A 27,365-nucleotide genomic window follows, 5' to 3' on the forward strand; every position below is an offset into this window, starting at 1 on the left:
TTGGACGTGATGTTTGTGCCTGGCATATAGTAGTTGCTTAATAAATGTGTATTGATTAAAATACCTGCAGAATATCAGATTTGTAATGTCAACCAGGCAGTTGATGATGCAGGCCTACAGCTCAGGAGATTAAATCAGTGTTGGTTTTATAGGTTGAAAGTCATCTTCAGAGATGTGATAATTAAATCCTTGGCAGCTGATGAGGTCATGAAGAGAAAAATGAGAGAAGAGGGCCCAAGACAGAGCAATTTGATAGATCAGAGAAAGGCCGTAGACATAGTATATATTTATTGCAGCAACGTACTTGACTCTTATGACTTCCTAGTGGATAAGAGGGAAAGATATTGGTTAGAGGGAAGAGTTAAGGGTGTTTGTATCTATTTGAATAAACATAACAAAAAACTGACAACAAATAGATCCTTCTCAGTCTCAGGGGAGGTGACTAGCATTAGTCACACTGTACTGTACTCTGTCATGGTCAGGAAGACTACAGACTACATATCCAATTTCAGTTGTAGTTCTCTAAAGAAGAACCCCTAGGATGGGGAGGGTTCTGGGAGCCTTGTCATGTGAGGGACAGGCGATGGAATTGGAGTCATTTATCTTGAGAAGAGAATACTTGGGAGGGGAGGGGGATGATAGTTGTTAGTTAGAATTTATAACATCAGATTTAGGCACAATATAAGAACATTCCACTAAGTACAGCTGTCCAGTAGTAGAATGGGCTCACTTTTGATGACTTGAGTTCCCCTAAATGTCCCTGGACATAATCGAATAGAGGCTGGAAAGCCCTCTCCAGAATGTCCCATAGAATGGGAACCTGGACTAGGTGGCCTAAGGTCAATTCAAATATTAAGGTTATACAAGGTATCAGTGCCTCATTTTTATGCTAGATTATCATTTCTGGCTGTGCAACCTTGAACAAATTACTTCACTTCTCTGGGCTTCCATTTCCTCACCTGTAAAAATGAGAGAGCCAAGAGAGGTTTTGACTAGATGATTTTGAAGGTCTCTCATAGCTCTAAATCTATAAACCTTTGATTGTCAATACATTCCTGATTATCAAGAAAAATTCCCTTCCCTCCTTTTTTTTCCTTTGTAACAAGAGTTTATGACCTGACCATGTAGCTCACTGGGTATTACTTTCAAGTGAACGGTAAAGGAGGCCAGAGAATCACATTTTATGTAGCAAAAATCCAAAGCACTTATATTTACTACTGTAATGTTTGCCTCACTAATATTTACCCAAATGCATAATTGGGACAAGATAGTAAGACATCCAGAATGTGATGCATAGTTACAGAAAAAAAAAGAGAATTATAGGTCAGTGAAGCAATATAACTCAGTAAAGAAAGCCTCTTATCCCTTGTTTGGATTTCAGTATGCTTTAATTAGATGATAACTACTATTCTTTAGTAAGAAGTTTTACTTAGCTAAAATTCTGTAACAATTCCTACTGAGGAAATATCAAAATAAATTGGTCCTTTAGAGGAGAAGTTATTTACAAGGCCTGGAATCCCAAGAGGGAAACTGATATTTAGCACATGTAGAAAGCAGGGCTCCTTATTTATTGGGAAATAGGAGCATCTTCTCTCCTAAGATAGAGATGGTAGTTTTCATTGTTAACACAATCAATGGCAGTGTCAGTGCTACCATGAATATGTAAGAATTTTCACATTCTTAAGTACAGTTCTTCACAGTTACAAATGTTGTGCTGCTGTCAGCCTAAGTATATTAGATTTTGATTTAGAACAGAATCCTACCAATGAAATATGGCAGAAAGAAAAAAAAACCCTCTGGTTATCCATATTTTGATCTAAAGAAAAATATATTATGACAGATTTTAGAAAGTGTTTTTACAAATATGTATATCTTTTTATAATTACAAGTATCTATATGATGATTAATAGTTAACAGTACTTTCATATATATTGATATATTGTTTAGATTTTTCATTTATATTAATATATTGTTTAGATTTGTGAAGGGGTTTAGGGAGAGGAAGAGTTAAGAGACTTTTCCTAGGTTAACTGATTAACCTATGGTCATAGACCTAGTGGCAGAATAGAATTTGAAGCCAGGTCTTTCTGACCCAAGGCCATCCCTCCAACCATTATACTACGCTGCATTTCTGTTCATGTTACTAATTTAAAAAACCAAAAAATTAAGAGAAAGACCTTTAATGATTTGAGGGTAGAATCTCAATGAAGGATTTCTAGAAAAATTTGAAAAAAGAAGTACAGGATATGAAGGCATGGAGGGGTTACCATCTTTGCTGATAAAATTATGGTTCTTTCAAAGTTTCTAAGGTAAATAAATATATATACGTGCATACACATGTGAGTAAACGTATGTGCGTATACATATACACACAATGCATACATTCATACATGTATAGTTAGGTAGATGTCTGTTTGTCTATTGTATCTCTATTTAAAACAAAACATTTTATCCAAATGGTCTCAGAGGACAATGCAAAATAATTTGAAATGAACTTGCATAAAAATTTAAATATTCTGTGATGAAAACACATCAAATATTACAACTAAAAATAGCAGCTAGCATTTTGCTTTTGTTTTTGGACTCGAATAAGCAGATAGAAAGTTTTAGAGACACTTCCTTCTTTTTCTTCCTTGCCCCTAAAATATCCTTATAAATAAGTTTCACTTACTTTATGGTAGAATACTTGGATGCTATCTAAAGCATTAGAAGAGATTTATGCATTTATCCTGTCACTTAGATTTTGAACAAATATTACCCCATTTAAAGTAGGACAATGTTGATACTTTGGAAGAGCACTTAGATCTTCCTTACATTTTCTACTGAAAAGGATAAACTTAAGTGTTATCATAATAGGAGAAAAATGCGTTGTGTAAGTAGAAGAGGGCAATTCAACAGGTGCCAAGAAAATACATCATTTCTTTAACAGTGTAGCTTGTCTATTTTGAGAACACTGGCCAATGCAGATCTACATTTGGAGACATTTGGAAGGGCAAAGTGAAAGTGGGAGCAGTATTTGTGTTTGCTCACCTCCAGACCGTTTCTAGAAATACTAAGTATAGTGGGTAAACTCTGGTTGTGTTCATGCACCACATGGGAATGGGTGCATTGACACCATAGGATCTGGTTTGATGAATATCTCTTGGGGTCATTGGAGGCTCGGTCCTAGATAGGACATTTGATAAGATTCATCCTTGATGAGACACTCCTTACTAGGAACAACTCAGTATTTTCAAAACAAAGTTCATTGTCTTTACTCCCCTACTCCAGCCTTCTTTCAGACTTCCTTATTTCTGTCAAGAATGCAACCATCTTTGTATACTTCACAACCTTGAAGTTTTCCACAATTCCCAACTCCTGAAAAACTAAGTACAAAAGTTGTTAAGTGTTATGCATTCTGCCTCCACAGTATCTTTCCCTTCTTTTCCTCTCTATGTATCCTGACACTGGTCTAGTTCTAATCCCCATTATCTCTTGCCTGGATATCTTAATAGCCTCTTTAGTTGATCTCTCTGTGTCTTGTCTCCCTCTCCCTTCTCTAGTCTGTCTTTCACATTACTACTAAAGGTGTGTTCCTGAAGCAAAGTGCTAACCATGTTAACCCCCTTGTTCTGCAGGCTCCAGTGGTTCCCTATTACCTCTAGAATTAAATATGAATACATTTCTTTGTCAGTTAAATAAAACCCTTCATAAACTGGCCCCAGTCTACCTTTCTCATCCTATCACATATTATTATCCACACTTTCACTGATCATGCCAAACTGTTTCATCATTTTCAGTGCCTTTGAACTGGGTTTACCCTCACCTGGAATATTGTTCCTTTTCTCTTGTATGTCATAGAATCTCTGGTTTCCCTCAGAATTCTCAAAGCTGTCTTCTACTGGAAGCCTGTTCTAGTTCCTTTCCTTATAGTTGCTCGTACCTCCTCCCACCACGCATACACACACACACACACACACACACACACACACACACTGCCTTATATATATTTTACAAATACTTGGTCATGTATGTATCAACTTTATCATTAAAGTGTAAGTTTCTTGAGAGGAGAAAGGCGTGTCATTTTTTATTTTGACATTTCTAATGCCTACAACAGTCCATAGTAGATACTTAATCAATATGGATTGATTGAAAGAGGAATGGATTGAAAGACACTTGACTATGTCAGGGGTTAGGGAATCAGTCAGAAAGTCAGAGTCAGTAAACATTTATTAAGCTTCTACTATGTACCAGGGGCTGTCCTAAGTGCTGGAGATACAAAGAAAGACATATGGCAGTCTTTCCCCTCAAGAAGTTAATGATCTAATGGGAGAAGACAATACATAAAAAGAATCTGATAAGTGGGGAGGTTAGGGATTGGTGGATTCTGAGATGAGGAGATGTGAATTACAGAGTGAATTCATCACACAAAATGTAAAGATTCTGGAGATGATGAAATCTAAGTGCTCACCCAGGGAGAAATGATGAGCTGAAATCTCTGTTTAACTTCAAATATGGGTCTAGGAAGAGCTCCCACATATCCACTTCCCACCCTCTCCAACCAGAGGGAAGTAGGAATCCCAGGGGTAAAGAATGCATGAATCCTTTATGATAAGTCACTGAGATCCATCAAAAACCCTAAAACTTCAAAATTAATCAATAGATCTACTAAAAAAAAAATGAAAATGACATTGCAATTTTTCTTTTTTCTGGGAAAAAACAAATTAAAGCAACAAAATGGCTAGAAGAAGCAAAAAGGGCCTGAATAGTTCATACATTAGCTGATTGGACCTGAATAATTAATAAAATTAGTTGCTTTTCTTTAACCACTTGCCAAAGGTAAAGAGAACCAGGATTTTGTTATCTATCAAAAACTTGCACTTTTTTCTCCAGCTTAACTCTTCAAAAGGCTGAATTAGTATTAAAAAAACAAAGTTTTCAAATTACTCGAATGCAAAATAAAGTCAACTTGAATTCTGAATCTCTGAAACGTTTAGTAATAGCATATGATAACATGATATGTTGTTTTTTAAAAATAGGTAATACTAAAAAAGCCAAAATGAATGGGACTTTAGAGAGGGGATAGCTTTCATAACAAGAAATCAGTAGCTAAAAAAGGTGAAGTATTTTTTAAAATTGCAAGAGGGGCTGCTCCCCAGTTCTAAATGATACTATAAATGAGTGTGTGCTGAATGCTTCATGTCTATTCAACAGCTAAACAAAGAACTTTCCCTTATTAGCAAAACATTTATTAGACTAGAATTTATGATCTGAAAGAATATCCAACTTAAGATAAATTGAATGTAGATGGACTTAAGAAAACTTATCTGCATTTCAACTAGTCCCTGTAAGTGTAATGTTAATAGCAGCTTTTTAAAGTCACTGAGCATGATGTTGTCCTTTTTGGACTGTTATTGTTGCTATTCTGACCAGATTTGTGATGTCATTGGCATAGGAAGTACTCAGTGAGGAGCTTCATAACATCTCTTGATATTCATCCTTTCTGTCCTCTGACACTCTCACCACTGATAGGGGTCTTTATCACCTCAAGCCTGGACTATTGAGTAGCCTGCTGACTGGTCTTCGTGCTTCAAGAAGAATGTCCCCGTTCTGGTCCATCCTCCACTCACCTGTCTGTAGTTCAGGTCTGACTACGTCATTCCTGTCTTTAATAAACTCCAGTGACTCCCTGTTACCTCCAGGATCTCATATAAAATCCTCTTTTGAGTGCTTCATAACCTATTGCTCTTCTGTCTTACATCTTATTAACCCCATGTACTCAGTCTCCTTACTGGTCCTCAAGCAAAACACTCTACCCCCAAATCTATGCATTTTCTCTGCTATCCCCTCCCTCCTCATCTCTGCTCCTGCCTGTCATGGTTTTCTGCAGTTCCCATCTAAAATCGCACCTTCTGCAAGAAGCCTTTTCCAATCCCCTTTGATTCTAGTGCCTTCCCCTCAGTTGGTTATCTCAATTTCTCCTGTCTATATCTTGGGTTTACACAGGTCTTTTCATGTTGTCTCCCTCATTGGACTTTGAGCTCCTTGAGAGTGCAGACTCTCTTCTTGCTTTTCCTTTTGTCCCTTGGAATTAGCAATTAGCACATTAGCCTGGCACATGGTAGGTGATTAATTAATACTTGTTGACTTGATATTACTTGAGTAGCTTCCTCTACCAGTCATGTTGCATACACACACAGCATTCTAGTCCTAAAGAGTTAGCTGCTGGAAACATTGAAAGGTTCATTGATTTTCTTCAATCCAAGGTTCCTGACTCTAGGACTGGCTTCATATTCATTGGAACACACTCTTTCTCACTGCTATTATTCTTGTTAATAAAATCCCTTGAATTGTTGCTCCTGTTAAGAAAATCCTGCTGTAATACTTTTTCATGTCATGGAAGTGATCTTTGGTTTCTAAGGGCTATGCCAATGGAGCTCAAGCTCTGGTAAGTCCTACCAGAAGCTTAGAGTATGGACCTAGCAACAAGTTTTGTGTCTGTTTACTAAAGTCAGAGGATTTGAAAAAATTTGGTAAGCAGGTAATAGAATTTTTTTGGCCATATAAATTGGTAGTCTCTTAAGGCAGAGAGGGCTTATTTCCATCTAGAGATGGTAGTACCCACACTTAACACATTTCCTTTTAAAATCAAATTAATAATATCTGACATTAATATAATTGATATTAGTGCTTGATAATTACAAACCATTTTACATGTATGCAGTTTATTTGATCCTCATAACAATCCTGTGAATTAATATTGTGTTACCATCTCCATTTTATAGATGTAGAAATGGGTCAGGCAGATTAAGTGACTTTCCCAAAATATGACAAATAATAATAAAACAATATAACAAACTATAACTAGTTAAGAAGTGAGTCCAGAGCTCAATGAATGTCATTTTCCTCAATCTGAGGACTCTTTCCAAGGAAATTTTCTGATGTTTAATATCCTTTATTCCCCCTAAAATGTCAATGACTATCTTATGTTGTTTTTAATATATTCCTTCCTGTTGCCTCTACTTAGATTTTAGTATCTACAGTGATAACCAACAGAATCAATGATTTTTTATTTTCATTTTTTTTATAATTTAATTAATGTGTATTAAGTCCTTATTGTGTGCAAGGGGCAGCTAGGTGGCACAGTGGATAGAGCTCTGGCCCTGGAGTCAGGAAGACATATCTTCCTGAATTCAAATCTGACCTCAGACACATACAAGCTGGGTGACCTTGGGCAAATCATTTAACCCTGTTTACCTCACTTTCCTCATCTGACAAATGAACTGGAGAAGGAAATGACAAACCACTCCAGTATCTTTGCAAGAAAATTCCAAATGGGGCACAGAGAGTAGGGCACAACTGAAAAATGAGTGAACAATAAATTTTGTGAAAGGCAGTTTTCTAGGTACTGGAGATAGGAAGGCAAATATGAAATAATCCATTTAACCCTAAGAACCCTACACATATACTGGTAAGTAGATACAGCATATTTTGGAGAGGGAAAGAGCACAGACCTAGGGGTCAGGGAAGACTGCATAGATGAGGTAGTACCAGCAATCTGACCTGAAGGAAAGTAAAAATTCTAAAAGGGAGATATGAAGAGCAAATGTGTTTTAGTCATTGAGAATAGGTAATAGATAATATTCAATATCAAGGGATGGAATTTCAGGTTCAAAGGACAAGTACTATTTCAGTGTGACTGGAAAATAAAGTGAGTGAAAGGCAACAATTTAAAATAAATCTGGAAAGGTAGGCTAGATCCAGATGGTAGAGAGTCTTAACTATTAATCAAAATAGCATATACTTTATCCTAGCAACAGTAGGGATCTATTGGAGGTTGTTTTGCAGGGAAGTTAAATTCAGATTATTTTGACAGCTGTGTGAAGGTCAGATGGGAGAAGAGGAGGACTGGATTCAGAAAGACTTGGAGGTCATTAGAATTGTTCAAGCAAGAGATGAAAACTGCCTGAGTTAGGGTGATGGTCATGTGACCGGAAAGAAGAAAACAGATCTGAAAGGAGTTGTGGAGCTAGAATTCACAGGACTTGACCACTGGTAGAATATGGGAGATGTGGAAGAAAGAATGATCAAAAATGGCTCAGAGATTACAGCTTTGGTAGACTGAGATGCTACTGAGCATTTCAACACACATGAGGAAGTTTGGAGGACAAGTGGCATCAGGAAAGAAGATGAGCAGTACTATTTTGGACATGTTGAATTTGAGATGCTGAAGGGACATCCAAGTGTAGATATGGAGTAAGGCATTTGGTAAAGCAAAACTGAAATTCAGGAAGAAAGGCTGGTTATATGGGTTCAGAAATCATCTACATAGAGATGATCATTAAAGTGCTGGGGGGAAATAAGGTCTCAAAACTAGAGAGAAAAGAGGGACCAAGATAAATTTGGGGGACCCTCATATGAGAGATGGCTGAAAATCAGCCACAGACACTGAGAAGGATCATACAGGTAGGAGGCAAAGAAGGTAATTGTATCACAGCAACCAAAGGAGAAGAGAGAATCCAAGAGGGGGGTTTATCAGAATGAAGAATAAGAATAGCCTATTACTATATTTAACAATTAAGAGATCATCAGTCATTTTAGAGAGAGAAATTTATGCTTAATGACAGGATCCAAGCCAGACTGCGGTAGTTTGAGAAATGAGTAATTGACTAAGGAATAAGTGGGAAAAGCATTTGAGATAACTCTTTGTAGAAGTTCAGCACTGAAATGGAGGCAAGGTATAGGATGGTAGGTTATGAGGATGGTAGGATCAAGTTAAGGGTTTATTTATTTTAAAGGATAAAAGAGACCTAGGCAGTGACATAGAAGCTAGTAAATAAAGACAAAGAGAAAATGATCAGTGAGGCAAGCTCCTGGAGGAGACAGGAGAAGATGTTGTTTAGGGCACAAACAGAGTCAAGAAGAGCCGCATCTTCCCCAATTATTGAAACAGTGGAGGAGAAGGGTGTTTTTTTGCAGGACCTCAAGATACATAGTCTCAGTTTTTCTCAGTAAAATAGAGTGTCATTGACTGAGAAAGAGATTGGGGTTGCAGTGAGATCTTGAAGAAAGATTGTTGGAAACAGCCACTATGGGGAAGGTAATAACCAATCAGGGAAATTATAAAAGGATAGCCGTGAAGTAATGACAATCTCATGGAGTTTAGGTAGCATGTATTTTTAATGGACTCAATCATCCCAGTGCATGAGTTCCCCTAGGAATGTTCAACAGCCCAGGAGTATAAGCAGAGTAGTCAAAAGCCAGAGGTGCATACCCCAGAATTAAGGGTAGGCAGGGCATAAACGGAACAAGAGAACAAAGAGTTCAAGGTTAGGGTTGGGGGTGAAGGAAGCATTGGGTAACTATGGGAACCAGATTGTAAAGGGAAGAAAGGGAAGGGAAGGCCAGACTAGGGATTATAGACTGAAAACAAGAAATTTTAGAAGGATTAGAGGTTTCGGAAGAGAAAGAAAGGAATAAGAGGGTACGGTCAGGAATTTGGGGGTTCAAAATCATGGAAGTAGTGCTGCTGAGGTGTAGTGTGACTACATCGGTGGGTAACTAAGGTAGAATGAAGAATTGTAAGTTAATCAGAAGATAGTTTTTAATCATCAAGTGGTTTAATCATCAGAAAGTAGTTTTCACCTTAATCCCTTATGATCAAATTAATTTCTTCTGAATGTCATTTCAGTGACTTAAGATAGTAATTAAATCAATCCAATTCCAGATGGGTAATTTTTTTTAGTCGTGGCAGTTGGACCTCAGCTGAAAAGCTTAAGCTCAGATGATTGAAGCTCTTACTAAAAAGTGCCCTTGTAGGAAATGAGTAGCACTTTCTTAAATATTTATTGTATGCTCAGCATTGTGTTATAAGTGCTTTGTCTTACCATTACCTTCAGAAGTCCAGAATAAAATAAATGCCTTTGGCAACAGAACTACAGGACCCTTTTAAAATTGTTTATGATATGACATTTCTGAAGTTTTTAATCACATTTAAAAATACATAGTAGAAGTGTGATCTCTGTCCTCAAGGATCTTGCTGTGGGAACAGTAATCAAACTATTTCTTACCATTGCTACTGGAAAAGGAGCTATAATATGTTTTCTTATGGCTTATTCACAATCCCTGTGAAACCCCAGATCAAAACTCCCTTTCCTGGCCACCACTTCTCTGTATTTGTTGTCTCCCCTTATTAGGGCATAAATTCCTAATGGACAGGGATTTAACTTGTGTGTTTATGGACCCAGTGCATAGCACAGTGCGTACCTGGCGTGTTAATATAGTAAACAACTAACAATGGAAAGTAAAATATGACAGTATCAAATTGTATAGATTTGTAGAATTAAGAAGAGTAATTTCAAGTCATCATTGAACTTGATCTGAGTCTAAAAGGATCAAAAGGATTTGGTGGAAAAGATTATAACTCTAGTAAGCTGGCATTTAAAGTATTTACATATGAGTCCATCCTTTAGTTCCTTCATCCCAAAATAGTGAGGCTGACTTTTGTCTCTGACTAGATGATAAAGGTCTCTGAACTGACATAAGACTCAGGAATTCTACTCCATTTTGCAGTATCCCTGGGATTCAGCCCTGGGTTATCACTGGACAGGAGAGGGATCTTGTAGGTTAAAGATGAAGTAGCGCTAGTCTTTTTTTGTTTTTTTAACTATCTCCTGGAATCCAATCAGCTAAAGATGAAGTGACCCTGGTCTGGACCTAAATTGTTAGGCCAATACCAGTCTATGACTAAACCTCCAGACCTAAGTAATTGTCATGAGCATAAACCTTCCTTTTAATGCTTGTTTACCCTCTTGTACCACAGGAGTTTACTAGTAGTACAAAGTGAATGAAACTGTACATGCACAAAATAAGCCTGTTTGTAGATGGAATGAAAAGCTGGATTTTCTAGGATAGTTAATACTCTTAGAAAATACTCTTAGAAACTCTTAGAAACTTAGAAAATACTCTTAGAAAAACGGCGACTCTTTTTGAAAAGTAAATGAGGCATATCTTAAGGAAAAATAGAAATGTCTGGTCTCTTTCTTGCTGTTTTCATTTGCTGTATATGGGATGCATTGAGCACCTTCATATACAGAGCTATAATTATTTTCTCTGTGATTTTTTTCAACGTTGACAAAAGAAACAGTGCTGCCAACAAACATTCATAAGATTTTATTCACTGTATTAAATCACTGAAATACCTATTTTTTATCAGAGAACAGCAAATTGAAGATAAGCCTATCAAGGAAGAATGTGAAGAAGGGATAAAAAGTGAAGTGAGAACTCCAAACCAAACCAAAGGTAACTAAGACGTTCTTATGTTCCTGACCAATTTTTACGACATTAATTTTATATTGGTCATCCTAAATACTAAACCTGAATTTCTAAGCTTATTTCCCTAATTAAATGTAAAATCAAATTGGTTATAGTAGTCAGTCAGTAATTAGTTATAATTTAAGTATATTTGGCGATACTTCATTACAAAAATTTAATTTTACTCTGGGTCAGATCATCCCCACTGATACGTAATAGCTACACTCATGATAAGCTTAGTATAACTCCAGACAACTATAAAATGTCATTAGGCATTTCTCCCATCAGGGCCAGTGTTGTAAGATGACCTCCTTTCTGTATCTTCCTCCATACTTCTAAATATCATGTATTAAATATATTCTATATTTTTTGAAACAAAAGCAGCATCTCAGTTAAAACTTAATATCATTTCTACTTCATTAAAATAAATCTCTTGAGGGATTGGTGCTATAACAGTAAGAGCATTCTGTATTTTAAATTGTGCTGGATTCAATTTTAAAGACCTTTGCCTTTTAAATTACTCCAGTTTTAATCAAATGGGAAAGTGTTAAGAATTATGCATTCCATATTTAATTTATATCTGATTATATAATTGTTGAACCTTGTTTTTGTAATATATCTGCCTGATGAAACAGTTGACAGTGTACTTTGACTTTGCATATGCATTTTTATTTTTTCAGTTACACCAGAAATAAGAATGGTTTTGATGTCCCTGCTGTCATGTAAATGACATGTTCCATAAGTGATGTTTTTGTGCTTTTTCATCTGATTTTAATTAAGCAATTTTAAAAATTAATTTAACAACCATCTCCTATGTAGTTATCAGCATCTTGTTCATTGTTATTGTGTCTGATCGTTTAAGTACGCAGAAAATTGCTCCATTCTTAAGGCTTGTTCATTCTTCCAGATCAATAAGTTACCATTCAGTGTATTTAAAGAGCTTGAAAATATTTTTAATTATATACAAAATAACATTAAAATATAATTCATTTGCATATAATAGAATTTCCTAATTTACTGGAATTTAATGGAATTTCCTGTATTTTAATCAGGCTTCCAAAAACTCACATGAATTTACAGCCATTTTTTTTTTCATCAATACAATCCTGGGTTTTTTGACTTTTTTCACTCATCCCGTTAAGGGGTCTCCTGAACTTGTTCTGTTGAGTTGCCATATTTTCCAGAAACACTGGGCTCAGAGTGTGCAGGGAGCCCTAAATGTATCCAGGAGGAAGGCTGCCCTCCATACCTGTTCCCCCCCAACCCTTCCCACCACCCAGCAGCAGATATTATTTTTGTTGTTTGTATCCCAAGCTGGACTCCCTGTGTGTCCTTGGGAGTCAAGGCAGATACCAGTCAGTCTGCCCTAGACTGGAAAACTGCTTGTACAACTGAGACCTGTATAGTTAAGCAGACCATCTTATCTTCATAGTCTGGCAGTTACCAAGGAAAAAGAAGGCTGCTTTCATGATTTTTACTCCTCCACCAATCCTATTTAGGTGGAGATTTTTATATCTCCTCCTCTCTTTGTCACAGTTTCATAAAAGTGTAAGCCTTCGGTTGAATTGTGAACTCTTTGCCCTGGCTTAGAGTTCCACTTGCATGTTCTTTTCTCTTGTAATAAATCTAGTTGCTGCACAGCAGTATCTCATGGACTTGTGATACTGTTTTTGATTAACAATCTTAAAGGTCAAGATTTAACCTAAGGGTTTATGCTCATAAGATTTCACCTTTAGGAAGCCCAAAGATCAGAGGAAATGCCTGTGACTTAAAATACTCTTAAGAGTACAACTGCGTTTCAAAGCACATAGGTTCAAAGGTGTACATCAGTGCCTTAAAAGTTTGGTAGTTCCTTTATGTTCCCTAGCTTAGGGGGATGGAATTATGAAAGTCTTATGGAAAGTTTTGGAGCTCATGCTTTCAGAGGTTTAAGCCTTCAGTGGACTCTTCAACCAATTGTAGTAGGCCCAACTTTTTCACTTGACACACTAAATAAATTTTACTTGCCTGTTTAAAATTCAGTTTGCTTCTCCTTTAATGCCCAGATCAGGGAATGCATATAAAGCTGAAAGGGACCTCAGAAACCATTTGATCTAGCCCCCTGGTTTTACAATTGACTAGGTCCAGGAAAGTTAAATGATTTGCCCAGTGGATAATGTCAGAGATGGTTTTTGAACTCAGGTCTTTTGACTCCATAGCTAGCGCCTTCCTCTGTTTAGCATTCTGCCTCCAATTCTTGTACAATACTACTTTTGAAATCAGCAAGATCTCTATTGTGGAACTCTGAACCATTTACTAGGCCAGTGGTTCTTAACCTTTTTTGTGTTTTAGACATATTCGGCAGTCTGGTGAATCCTGTAAACCCCTTCTTAGAATAATGTTTGTTGCTAAGCCAAACAGAGAATTTTATATGTATTCCAGGAGGCAATAGGGAAGCACTGGAGTTTATTAAGTAGGAAGTGACATGTTTGGATCTCTTCTTTAGGAAAATCACATTAGTGGCTGAATCATGGAGGGATTGGATTGGGAGAGACTGGGCTAAATGGGAGAGACTGGAGGCAAGAAGACCTACCAGCAAGCTATTACAGTAATGCAAGAGTGGGGTGATGAAGGCCTGCACTAGACTTTAGCAACAGAGTGGGTATGGAATAGGAGTGGTAATGAGGAAGGCATCCAGGATGACTTTTAGGTTGTGAGGAAAGGAAAGGGAAGAGAAAGGGAACAAGAGAGCACTCTTTTTGTGATTTGATTTTCACTGTATCTCCCAGTGCTTAGTGCAGTGACTAACACATAGTAAGTACTTAATAAAGGCTAGTTGACTGACTAACGGTGTCATGAAAATCTAGAGGAGAAAATGCCCAGGAGAAGAGGTGATGGGGACAGTGTCAAAAACTGTCGAAGGAAGTCAAGAGGGATAAAGATTGAGGAAAGGCTATTAGACTCAGACCGTAATTAAGATGCCTTTGGGAACTTTCAGGAGAGCAGTTTCAGTTGAATGATGAGGTTGAAAGCCAGACTACAGAAGTTTAGAATAGAGTAACAAGAAAGGAAGTGGGAGCCTGATTGTAGCTTTCTATAAGCCACAAAAGGGAGAAGAGACATAGGATGACAGCTAGCAGCGATAATTAGGTCACATGAGAGTTTTTTAAGGACAAGCAAGACATGAACATGTCTGTAAATAGCCAGTATTTAGGGAGAGATTGAAGAACTACTGACTTAGCAATGAGCCATACTTGGGATATTCCAAGTTGGAGTCTAGCTGGCCAGTTGTAAACTATCTTTTGCTAAAATTTTGTATTTATGTAATACCTATCTCTAAGGGACATAGTAGGGATTGTAAGCATTGCATCATATGTCTTTTAAGAATTTCTCCTTTTATAGATCCTTGTAGAATTTATTTGCCAGATCTTGTCTTCTCCTGTGTTCGCCTTTAGGAATCTAGGGTCACTTCCATATTATGATGTAGCATCAGAGTGCTTGTTTTTGGAAGGTCTTTGTACAAAATAGGAGCGTTAAATATTTATTAGTTGAAAGGAATGAAATTAAAGAAACATAGATAATTTGCAATTGCAAGTATATATAAGTAGAGAGGCAACATGGTGAAATACATAGAGAGCTAGCCTCAATAGCCAGGAAGACTTGATTTCAAGTTCTGCCTCTGAGAGCCAACTGGTAGTGTGACCCTGGGCAAGTCATTTAACTTCACCAGCCTGCATTGGTAGGTGGATTTCCTCACCTGAGAGTTTTCTGTACCTGTGAAATTGTTGATCCAATCCCTGTGCCCTATGTTTAATCAGTAAAACTGAGGTTGGACAAGTCATTTTACTTCTCAGATCCTGTTTCCTTACCTGTAAAATGAGGAAGTTGGACTAAATGACTACTAAGGTTGCTTACAACTCAAGATCTATGAACTGTGGACTTGAGGACTCAGATCAAAAATAATTTTTTGGAGTTAGTCATAAAACAACAGTCAAACTAATCTGTGGACTAAATCTAACCTCTATCTCACTGTCCTTCTCTACGTTTGTTATACTTAAGTTTACCTCATTTGACCCTCTATCGTTATCCTCTCTGCTTCCTTTTCTGTTTTATAGTAAAAGACAGCAATTTGGAATCCAGAAGCAGAGCTACCAAGGATAGAGTTCTTTATCCTTACCCTATCTTCACAAGGTGGCTTTTGGAATGCTCGGGGGGCTATAGGAAATCAGCAATGCACTGTTTAATATATACATAGGAGACAGGCTAGATTTGATACCTAGGTTCAACTTACTGTGGACTGTATTTGATTTGTAAGGCTTCCCACACCATTTCCTTGTTTGATGCATAGAAACCTTGGGAGGAAAAGGAGAAGTGTGAGAACATTAGAAATCACATACAAATATTCCAGTAACAACACTTTACTAAGAAATAAATATGTTTGAAATGGGGCATAAAGGCTGATTATTACCTTGTTCTGAGTAGATAAACTTATACTTAAAAAAGAAAGGACATTGAATTTTCTTCCCAGTTTTCCTCTTTTTTTTTCTTTCCTAACAGGAAATAGTAAAAAAAATTTTGCTTTGAAATAAATTGTGAGATTTCTCTTGGTATTTTATGTTCATCAGTTTGAGTAAATTCCATGAATAAAATATTTTTCAAATTATTTTTACCAAAAATCAGGATAAATTTATACTATATAGCAACTGCAGTTTTTTCCCTGTAGGCTTAGATGGACAGAATATTTGTAATCCACATTTTGCCTACAAAGTTGTTCTTCTATATTTTTATATCAATCAGGAAAAAAATGAGGGGGAAAAACAAGTTAGGGGCTGGGTTAAGACTCTAATAGGCATTTTTTTTTTTTAATTTTTGAATCTATAATCCTAGCTGCCTGACTAAATAATCACCTCAGGGTACCACTCATTTTTAATGAGCCTTTAAAAATAACTTCTCCTGGGCTGTATGGAAAATTTGTTTTCCTGACACTTCTAGAACATACAGGTTTTAGATCCTACCACCCAACCTCCTCCCCCACAGATACAATTTGACATATTTTTAAGCACTAACGACAGCTCTGTAGAGTTATTCGCTTGGAATTCATCCCTTTGCTCTTCTATATCCCTTGCTGTACTGAAAAAGTGTATAAAGGAAGTATGAAGTCAAATGGAGTAAGAATAACCATTTACATTTATATGTGTTTTTTCATTTATAGAGCACTTTACTTACATTATCCTGTTTGAGGCATGAAAACAGTTTGAACCTATTTCCTTTGCTGAAATTTAATCTCTAGACTCTAACAAAAGCTCAATAAATCATGCTATGCAAATAGACAGTTTGGGAGGGGAGGGGCATATAAGCCTGGTATGCCCAGAGCTACAAAAATGCATAAATGAAAATGTTATTCTACAAATATGTACACAGATTTTTTCTTTATGCTTGGCATTACACTAATACTTTAATCCAAAATCCATTTGAATTTATCCTGTTAGTCTCTTCCACATATTAAAACCAAAACATGGAGTAACTTTTTCCTATATAATCCAAGATGAAATTTTCCACAATCAGATGCCAGTTTATCTGTTCTGTTACATTGGAATTGACCTGGCTTTTGTTCATAGGGTGCATTTTTTTATGGGAAAGATGTTGAATCTGACTTATCAATTTGATTAATTCTGTTCTGTGACTATCAGTTGAAAAAGTAGCCCATTTTCTAGTGTCATACATGAATTACCTTAAAGGACCAGATATTCTTAAAATGAAAAAAAAGCATGAAAATTGGGGGGATGTGGGGAATTGTCAGAAGATAGCATCTGGTTAATATAAATCAAAGACGAGCATTTTGTTATATATGAGTTCTCCTTTCCTTAGCATGAGATGAATGGTATACCCAATTAGACAAATGTAGTGAATATTCTGAAAACTTTGAGCTGGTCCTATTCTTTACAGTTGTTGTGGCTCTGGTTCTAAAGACTAGTGTAGGAGGGATACAAAGTATGACCAACAACTCTTAACAGAGAAAGGTGATAAGGAGTTGAACTGTAGTGTTGGAACAAACAGTACAAGTGTGGATAGAAAAATTTCATAAAAGAGGAAATGTCAAAATTTATTGTGTTGCAGGCATTAACAGAGTGCCCATTTTAGAGGAATTGAGCACTGTCATATTCTGGTTAGTTCCTGGGATACTTGTTTCTAGATGATAGGCGCTACTGGTGAACCCATTTAAAAATTCTGCATTTCAAATAAATGCTCATCTCTTAGCAAAACCTGAGAGGAATATTGGAAATATTTTCCAAATTGTTCTTTGTCTACGTTCAATCTCTGAATCGTTTAGAGGAGGTAGAAAATGTGCTCATTGACATTTGGTTTTATTTTTCTTCCTTTGAAGGGCATTTTCTTTCCACTATTCATTTTACTCTAAATCAAAGGTCTTAAGAGTTTTAGAACTGAAAACAATCTCAGAGTTCATTTAGCACAGTTGACACATTGTACAGGTGAGGAAACCAGTGTTCTTTATATTGCAGTAGGTGGTAGCTTTCGTCTGGGAGATTCATGTTTGAAAATAAAAGTCTATACATTCAATTTTTTCATACGTGCCTTTCTAGCACCCGTTAAATCCTGTTTGGGGAGGAAATAAGAGCAACACAACAATCCTTGCTTCAAATAAAATTCTTATTAAATTCTGGATAAGAAAAAGAATAACGGAATAATATTTGGGGACATTTTATTTCAGTTATATTGAAGTAAAGTGAATTTATTATCATTAAATATTCCAAGTGTTTCAGAAACAAATCGGAATAAAATTCTAGTGAAATCAACATATTCCAGATGGTCTGTCTGATCTGGGAGCATGTGTGCATGTGTATTTGTCTTGTCTGTCCGTCCGCATGTCTGTCTTGTTTATGTCTTTGCTGCATCTGTCTTGATTTCAATGAGTAATCTATAAGATGTTTGTCTACCGGCCAGGTATAGGTGCAGAGCCAAGTTCACAGCAGGCTCAGCGCCGGTCAGCTGTCTTCCTCTCCTTTAAGTCACCGATTCCTTGTCTGCCCCTGCGTTGGGAACAGCAAAGCAAACTTCTTCCAACTGTGGCTGGAATTCCTGCCAGTAAAGTTTCCAAGTGGAGCACAGATGAGGTGTCCTTTAATTTCTTTAGAGATTGTGAGGGGAGGGAAAGAAGAGAGAAAGGAGAAATAAATGGTGATCTGTGGGGTTTTTTTCCTCTAAGAATGTAGTTGGCCCTTTACTTTTCCTCAGTGGGGAATAATGAGTCCTGGGGATAGGTAACAAGAACCATCATATTAAATATTTTGGACCAGTAACACTGAAATTCTTAGTTGTGAACTTGAAATTTTGATGTGATTGTTTTTTTGGGCAGGTGTCAGAGTTTATACAGAGTTTACCTGGGTGTGAAGAACATGGCAAGGTGTTTAAGGATGAGGTAAGTATTCTACTGGATTCTAACAGGTGGTTTAATGGATTTAGAATCCTGAAATGCTGTGGTAAGTGACTAGGGACAGACGAGAATGATAATCTAGGTAATAGGATTGTAAATTGCTAAGTTAATTTTAATTCCCCAAATGAGTAGGAGTTAATGAACTTATAAAAATTTCTTAGAGTAAATTAAGATTGTTAAATCCTATCATATTAGCTCAGTGGTGTGGTAATAGGCACATGATAAAAACCTTAATGAAATGTATTTGTATAGTGTATGGTACAATGTAAGAGCTAATTTAAGTTTATGGGGTTTGTTATATTATTTTGTTTGTGTATGTTTTTAAAAAATGTACATATCTACATAAATATGTGGTTTAAATATATATATATGTATTATATATGTATGCATATATTTTATGTGTGTGTGTGAGAGAGACAGAGACAGAGAGAGAGAGAAGGGGTTTTTTTTTTTAATTTCCTTTTTTTCTGAATATATTCCCTCCCTGGCTCCTAGTTCTTCCCTGCACTGTGAACTATCCCTTCTAAAAAAGTAAAAGAAAGGGGAAGAGACAACCTTTGAGTAGAACAATCCATGAATGCATTTTTCAATAGATTTGGAACACTGTCATTCATTCTTTCCTTTCACGCAGATTATCTTAATCATACTTAAGTCTGGTCAGTTCATAAATGTAATCTATTTGCTTCTATCCAGCTTCTAAGAAGCAGTCTTATGTTTCTTAGTAACATGTGATGCTACAGTGCTTTTTGAAAGATATTTTATGTACATTATTCTCATACCAGAAGGGCTGCATGGCATAGAGGATAAGGGAAATGGCCTTGGAGTTAGGAAAGCTTAGGTTCAAGTGTGGCTTCTGACACATAACTTGCTGAGGCAAGTCATTCAACCTCTTATTGCCCCCATCAGCTCTTTAAATATGTAAATTTCTGAGCAGGTTCCAATCTACTTCACCAAAGAAGTTACCTCACTAAAACATCCCTATGCCAGTAAAATCACAGGTCTTATCTCAAAGAAATCAAACAAACAAACAAACAAAAAAACCCACTTTTATAGACAAACATTGAATTCATCTCTATGAAGAGTGATGTCATAATGGTCTGCAAGTGTATTGAAGTTTACAGTAATAAAATGCGTTGTTCTCCATCTCTGTTAAAGGAAATATTATTACATTGGAGCATGAGGGATTTTGCCTAAACAATGGAAAGATGGATGGAGGAAGCTAAAGCCTGAATTTCACTTCAGATCTTTAAGAGCAAGTTATTAGATTGTCATTCTTTTAGAATAAAATAGTTAATTAAACAAAAGAAACCTATCAGGTCTTAAATAAAGGCTAGGAAATTGATAAGAAAATCCTTGGAGTGCTTTCCCAGCCCTTGATTTCTTGAGTCATGGGCAGGAATACACACATAATCCAACTCAGTATAATGGGAATTGATAATGAGGATAGTTCTGCTATGGATTCTTGGCAGGGTATTTGTCATTTTATGTACCAAATATATATTTGTGTGTGTGTGTGTGTGTGTGTGTGTGTGTGAATTAAATTCCTTACCAGCCTACATTTTAATTTTAGGGAAGCATTTATCCTCATATTCCACTCTCATGCAAGTGGTCCCTATGTAACACTTTGAGCTTCAAATTTATTTATATTCCACATTCCAGACTTAGTCACATAAAAAATGATCTCTAAGACAAACCATTAAGTGCACTGAGATAACCCCTCATTAAAAGAACTCTTGACTGAGTTGTTTTGTAAAAGGAAGAAACATCTAGCTCCAAATTATTTATTTGTTATTATTATTTATCTAGCTCCAAATTATTTATAATGTGTGTAAACTTTACATATTTTTCTGCTACATCTAACAGATCTATGCTTTCTAACCTCTATTCTCTCTTAAACTCTGTTCTCACTGCCATTTGGCAGTCTGTTCACTTCATTCTTAATGGTTTCTTAGAACATTCTGTATAGTTGCTTTTCTGTTCTTTTTAAGTCTGTTCTCAGCAGATCACCTTCTAGTTTTCTGAAGATATAGCCTGTCCAGTGTATATTCTCTCCTCCTATCCAGTCTCTGTAGAGGAAGTGGCTCCTTCCTTTGCCAGAGTAAATTCTTTCAGTTGTACACTTGACCCACTCCATCTCTTGGATTATGTTCTTCCTCCTCCTTTTCTTCTCTTGCCTATTCAGTCTCAACTCTCTCAGTAACCCTCAGGCAGCTGGGTGGTATAGTGGTTAAAGTGTCAGACTTGGGTTAGGTTGAACTGAGTTTGAATCCTCCTTCTGATCCCTGAGCAAGACACTTAAAAACCTCTCTGTGCCCCAATTTCTTCATGTGTAGAATAAGGTGAACTCAGTGGTCTCTAAAGTTCCCCTTTAGGAGGAATTCTATGATTCTAAAGGCTTGATGACAACAAATTTACTAAAGCAGTTCCTGACCTTTAAAAAAAAAAAAGCATACAGATGCATAAACACACACAGAAATGTTTTTATTTATTCTACTACCCCTTCAACCTGTCGTCATATCTCTCTTCTTCTACTCATGCCAAAACTCTTGTCTTTAGTTACTGTTTCTCCGTCACTATCCATTCATTGCTCAAACTCCCAGAGTTTGGTTTCTGTTCCTATGTTGCCCTAAAATTCTCCCAAAGTCACCATTTTTTTCCCGATTGCTAAATGTAATCATTTCTTCTCCATCTTGATTCTCCTTGATTTTTCTTCAGCATTTGATGCTGTAGACTAAACGTATCAAATACATTGTAGGTGGAGCCTACAACATTCCAGAGTGGGACCTAGGCCAGATTAAAATGTAATTGGGAAGTAGTTAACAAAGTAAACAAACATGCAGTAAAATATGCTAGCATTCTTTCTGTTGATGTCACTACCCTTATCACCCTGGTTCAAAACCTTGGAGTCATTTTTAACTTGTTTCTCACCAAACTTCACAGCAATGACAAGTCCTTTCGGTTCTTCCCCCAAAATACTTTGTGTGCCTTCCTTTTCAGTATCATTTAAATGACCTAGCCTCCTCTTTAAATAAGAAAAAATTTCCGGTTTTCTTCCTTTCTAATCTATCTTTCATAATGATGCCAGATATTCTTTTCAGTGTCTATCTCTGATCATACCACTTCCTTATTCTAAAACGTTCACTAGGTTTTTTCTTCTATTTAATAGAATATAAATTCCTTAGTCTGATATTAAAGACCCTCCACTATCCCCAAGAGATCATAAAAATGGGAAAGGGTCCCACCTGTACAAAAATATTTATAGCAGCACTCTTTGTAATTGCCAAAAACTGGAAATCAAGGGGATGCCCATCAATTGGGGAATGGCTGAATAAATTATGGCATATGAATGTAATGAAGTATGATTATGCTGTAAGAAATGATGAACAAGACTTCAGGGAGGCCTGGAAGGACTTAAACGATCTGATACTGAGTGAAAGGAGCAGAACCAGGAGAACTTTGTGCACAGCAATGACCACAGTGTGCGAAAGTTTTTTCTGGTAGACTTGGAACTTCGTAATAATGCAAGAACTTATTTAAAAAAAAATCCCAATGGTGGTTTTCTAAGGCAAAATGCCTTCCACACTCAGAGAAAGAAATATGGAAGTCATTCGCAGAATGTAGCAGATCATGTTTATGTGTGTGGGTGTTCTTGTGTATTATGTTTTGATTTGTTATATGATTTCTTCCATTTATTTTAGTTTGACTACATAGCATGACTACAATGAAAACGTACTCAATAGGAAAGTATATGTAGAACCTATACAGAATTGTATGCTGTCATGGGGAGGGAGGGGGGTAGTGGGGGGGATAAAATCTTAATTTTATGGTAGTGATTGTAGAACATTAAAAAAAATAATAAAACTAAATTAAATTTTTAAAAAAAGACCCTCCACAAACTAGTAACTGCACTACCCTTCCAGATATTTTACGCTACTGTCTATTATGTATCACGAACTCCTGCAAAACTCAACTTATCTCTCTTTCATGTCTCTCTCTCTCTATACTTGCACACACCATTTCTTGTGCCTAGAACAAGTTCTCTGCTCACAGTTCTCTGCCTTTTGAATCATTCTTTTAAGTCCAAGTCAGTTTTTACCTCCCCCTTAATTAAACTTTCCCTAATCTTCTTCATTCCACCTCCCCAGCTGCTCCCCTGCACACACCTAAAAGTGATCATTCTCTCCTTGTATCTCAAGCCATTCTACTATAATCCCTAGAATTCTTTTTTGTCTCTTCTGTTGATCAATTTTAACCTAATTTATATTATCGTATTTATATACATGTCTTATCTCTTTAGTATATTGTGGCCTCAGGTTCTTATCCATTTTTCTATTTCAGCACCTAGTAGAGTATAAATTTATTTCAATTTAATTCAAAAAACATTTATTAAACATTTACTATAAACAATATAAGAATGTGTTCAATTCAAAGTCCTAAAATCAGGAGGAAAGTATTAGCAAAACCTAGAAAATGCTTTACAAGTTGGCCTTGTAAGGAAAAGTTAGTAGTTTTCAGGTGTAAATAGCTACTATATAAATTTTGTTTCCAAAAGATATGGATTTGGAATGTTATCAGTGGAGACTAGGAAAGCACCTCCTGAAGATTAAAGAGGAAAAATTCATCTATCCCTCTGAAATTGTGTATAGCCACTTTTAGTGCAGTGGAAAGGCTATTAACTGACACTGTGGTCCCTTTCAGCCTTATAATTCAGTAAATTATCCCTCAGTGGGACCTGAGTGGTCTTAAAAGAACTTATAACCCTGTCCAAGGGAGCAACCCACCTCTCACTAGAAGACTTAGGCCTTGTGGTAGCAATGTTATTATTGACTTTAAGAGAAGAAAATTGCTGAAGAGTCTCTGAATTTATGAATTCAAAGATTTCACCAGGGGTCACTCAAACCTATAAAAATATCCCTTCAGAGTTGCAAATGTAGAACCTTTACTGGAGAGAAAATGGTCATACCATAAAAGGGAAAAAGCAATTTTCAGGTTTTTTTTTTAATCCGGTTCTCAAATGTCTTTTACCCCCTTTTTAGTCTAGGTCTGCAATTTTGCAAAGAGAATTTCAAGACAAAGAAACATTAGTCGAATTTAATGTTTTCAGTTGGTTGTGACAATATAAACCACAATTACATTAAAATGAAAAGAGTTAAATCTTACAATAATTATTATTTTAAATATCTCATGGAATCTTGTCAGTGAAATTAGTCTAGATGGTCCAGCCCTTTTATTTTATAGATAAGAAACCAAATGCCAGAGAAGTTACATGACATATACAGAATTGCTCAGCCGACTAGTGACAGAATTGAGACTAGACCCCTACTTTGGTTCTCTCAAACATGCTTTTCTAATTTTGAATTTTTTTTATCTGCATTCAATATTCAAAATTCTATATGATCATCAGGTTTTATTATTTTTAGTCTATGCTTCTAAGTAGCACCTTGCTGAAAATATTTGCCATCCTCGCTTTCCCACTTTTAACCTCCAACTTCTCAATGCCTTTGCTTCCCTGAAAGGCAGCTTTTATAATTTTCCATCCCAAGTCTCTCCATGACTTTTGTCTCAGTAGGTAAGCATTACCTTGTTGGCAGTACTCCTAGGGGGTAGGACTACAGTGACCCAAATTAGACATTGCTTTTTATTTCTTAGGTTCATTCCTATGTACTCGTTGACAGATTCTTTAATGATATTATGGAATTTTTTCAGAGCATCTATGCTGAGAGCTGTGGCTCTGGTTCAGTTAATGTGTTAATAAACCTGATATTTCATGAGATGACTTGATCAAGCACTCAAAAATGAAACCCTAGCAAACATCTTCCTTAATTAAGATCAGTTCTTTTCCTAACTCTATGTAACCCTAAAAGACCATCAGCTCTTTTAGGGTGTGATGGCTGCATGCTTTTTAATTAGCAATTAATAGAAGTGGCTTCTTAATAGGCTTGTCTTTCCAAACACAGCCCATGCACAGAATTGTTGCTTTGAGCTGTTGTAAGATAAGCACAGATAAAGTGATGCATGCTAAGATCAAGTCATAGATCTAGAGGAACCTCCAAGGCCATCTTGTATGGCATCCTCATTTTACTGATGAAGAAACTGAGGCCCAGGGAGGTTAAATGATTTGCCCAATGTCCCCTATGTAGAAGTGAAATTAAACCTAGGTTGTACTCTGCTTGCAGTCAGTGCTGCCATCCCTGTTTTCAAAAAACACTAAAAAAGTAGCCTGGAATTCAGTTCTTTCCAGAGTACGGAATGTTTTGCTGCTTTTCAACTACAGTATGCCCAAAATAACATTACTTCATTTTTCAATAACGTTATTGATACATTACAACTAAACCTCACTGTAATGTTTAAACTCTCCAGCCATACCGTCATCTACGCATGCCAATTAGGTGATCTAATAACTCTGTAACTTTCTCCTTGTAACATTTTTTACTGACACTTTTTTGAGAATCAGTGACATGAGTTGGAATATACCTGTGTTACTCTTTTGTTTTCACAAATCTGAAATTGGTAATTTCAAGGGGATTAGAGATGGGAGGGACCTTAGAAATTATCCAGCCCCATCATTTTACATCTGAGGAAACCAAGGCTGCAGATAGAAACAGGCATTTATTAAGTACCTACTTAACAATTTAACAAATGTTAAATTAACAGTTTAACAATTAGGTAATTAACAAGTACCTAATTATATTTTTTGTACTTTCTATGTGCCAAATACAGTGTTAAGTACTTTATAAATAGTATCTCATTTGAAACCTCACAAAAACCCCAGAAAATAGGTGCTATTATTATCCCCATTTTGCAGTTGAGGAAATTGAGGCAAACAGAAGTTAAGTGACTTGTCTGGGGTCTTACAAGCAGTAACTATGAGGCTGACTTTGAACTCAGGTTTTCCTGACTGCAAGCACAGTCCTCCACCTGCTATACCACTTAACTACCTATAGGTAGTAAACAGAAGAACCAAAATTCAAACCAAAGTCTTCTAATTCCAAATCACCAAGTATTTTTCAGACTTGTTTTTGCCACCAAACTTCTTATGTTGTGGCATAGTACCTCTTGTTGTGTTTGTCCTTCATTTTCAAAGAGGGCCATTACATCAGGGAAATGATGACATGACTTGCAGTTAACTTGGATCTGAGTGAGGGAGGGCTGTGCTAAGTCACCACCCTCACTTTCTCCTCCTGAGTCATCTGGATCTAGTGACCAGATAGTCATCAGGATGACCAAAGATGGCCCAGGACGCAGTGGAAGACCCTTGTGCTTTTAGGCTGAGGCCTTTTCAGATACTCACTTAAAGTTAGGTAATGCCCATTCAGGGAACAGGCCTTGCTTCTTTAAGAAGTGAGTTAAGGATTGGCCCCTTTAATTAAAAACAAAACAAAAAATCAAGCTGAGAGGGGAAGACTCTCTGGGTTGCTGTTCCTAAGAGAAACTGTTATCTTTGACATTCATTCTAAATTCACCCAAAGCCTGGAGGGCCCAAAATACAGGCATTAAATGGAGCTTGACCAGGGACCGTTATGGTAGAATGTATGAGCTTCAGTGTGAACTTGGGGGAAGGAAGGAAGGAGGAGGATTACCTCTTGTAATCTTCCAGTCCAATACCTTTGTAAAAATTTTGCAGATAAGTTTATATTTTAAACCCAGATTGTCCTTGGCTGCAGTGTTTTTGTGCTTGGCAAGGAAAGTACTTTTTTCCCACTGAAATGAGTTCTGGGCTCTTTGATCTTCTTTGTTGTGGCAATTCCTTTGTATGACTTAAAACTTCTGTAGGAAATGCAATAATCTATGGCAGTGTCTTTTTGATTTCTTTCTTTCTTTCATTGGTTGCCATGGCAAAAAAAAAAATTCATCTTTAAGTGATGATGACCTTTTACATATGTAGATGGGTTATTCCTCAGACAACAGGCTCGGTCTCTCACTAGGATTATCCTCAAAGCATCTAGACCTCTTGACTTTACTTTGAGTGACTCTTATTCTAATGTCAAAATAGGACCCTGTCCATTTAGTTTTGGACCTAAAATTTTGCAGGAGTATGTTGTTACTGTAGACAAGGGTTCTTTAACCTTTTTCTCCTAATGGATTGCTTTCCAAATCACTTGACAAAACCAATGAACCTCCTCAAAATGCTATTGTTAAATAAAATACATGGGATGACAAAGGAAATCGGTTTATTAAAATGCAGTTACCAAACCACCCACCCCCTATTTTAAAAAAAAAATTTCATAGACTCCCAGTTGAGAACTCTGACTCTAGAGGAACACTGATGGGAGTTTGGAAGCAGGGAATGTTCATATTCTGGAGAAAAACCCAAGGAGCATGATAGCTATCTTCAAGTATTTGAAGGTCTCTCACATGGAAGGAGGGTGAAACTTGCTCTGTTTGGTCCCACAGGTCATAGTCAAAAGAAGTGAATAGAGATTGCAAAGAGACAGACTTTGATGCTATATAAGAAAAAAGGTTTTTGTTGTTGTTGTTGTTGTTTTGTTTTGTTTTGTTTTTTTTACCAGTTAGAGCTTTGCTTAAGTATAATAGACTGTCACAGGAGGTAGTAGATTCTCCTTCACAGAAGTCTTTAAGAGAAAGCTAATTATCAGGCCTACTGTAGTGAGATTCTTTGTTGGGCATAGGTTAGACT

General features: G+C 36.5%; 1 protein-coding gene across 6 annotated transcripts in view; it reads left to right on the top strand.

Annotated features, from left to right (window-relative positions):
- L3MBTL3 (L3MBTL histone methyl-lysine binding protein 3) overlaps positions 1 to 27,365 on the top strand; it is a 153,321-nt gene that overhangs the window by 124,937 nt on the left and 1,019 nt on the right. For all 6 annotated transcript variants that reach the window (XM_072643302.1, XM_072643307.1, XM_072643303.1 and 3 more), the window contains 3 exons: positions 11,198 to 11,283; positions 18,238 to 18,407; positions 18,650 to 18,712. In XM_072643302.1, the coding sequence (XP_072499403.1) occupies positions 11,198 to 11,283; positions 18,238 to 18,407; positions 18,650 to 18,712 (319 nt within the window). The remainder of the gene's footprint in view (positions 1 to 11,197; positions 11,284 to 18,237; positions 18,408 to 18,649; positions 18,713 to 27,365) is intronic.

The sequence above is a fragment of the Notamacropus eugenii genome, chromosome 2 (assembly GCF_028372415.1).
Source record: "Notamacropus eugenii isolate mMacEug1 chromosome 2, mMacEug1.pri_v2, whole genome shotgun sequence".
NCBI lineage: Eukaryota > Metazoa > Chordata > Mammalia > Diprotodontia > Macropodidae > Notamacropus > Notamacropus eugenii.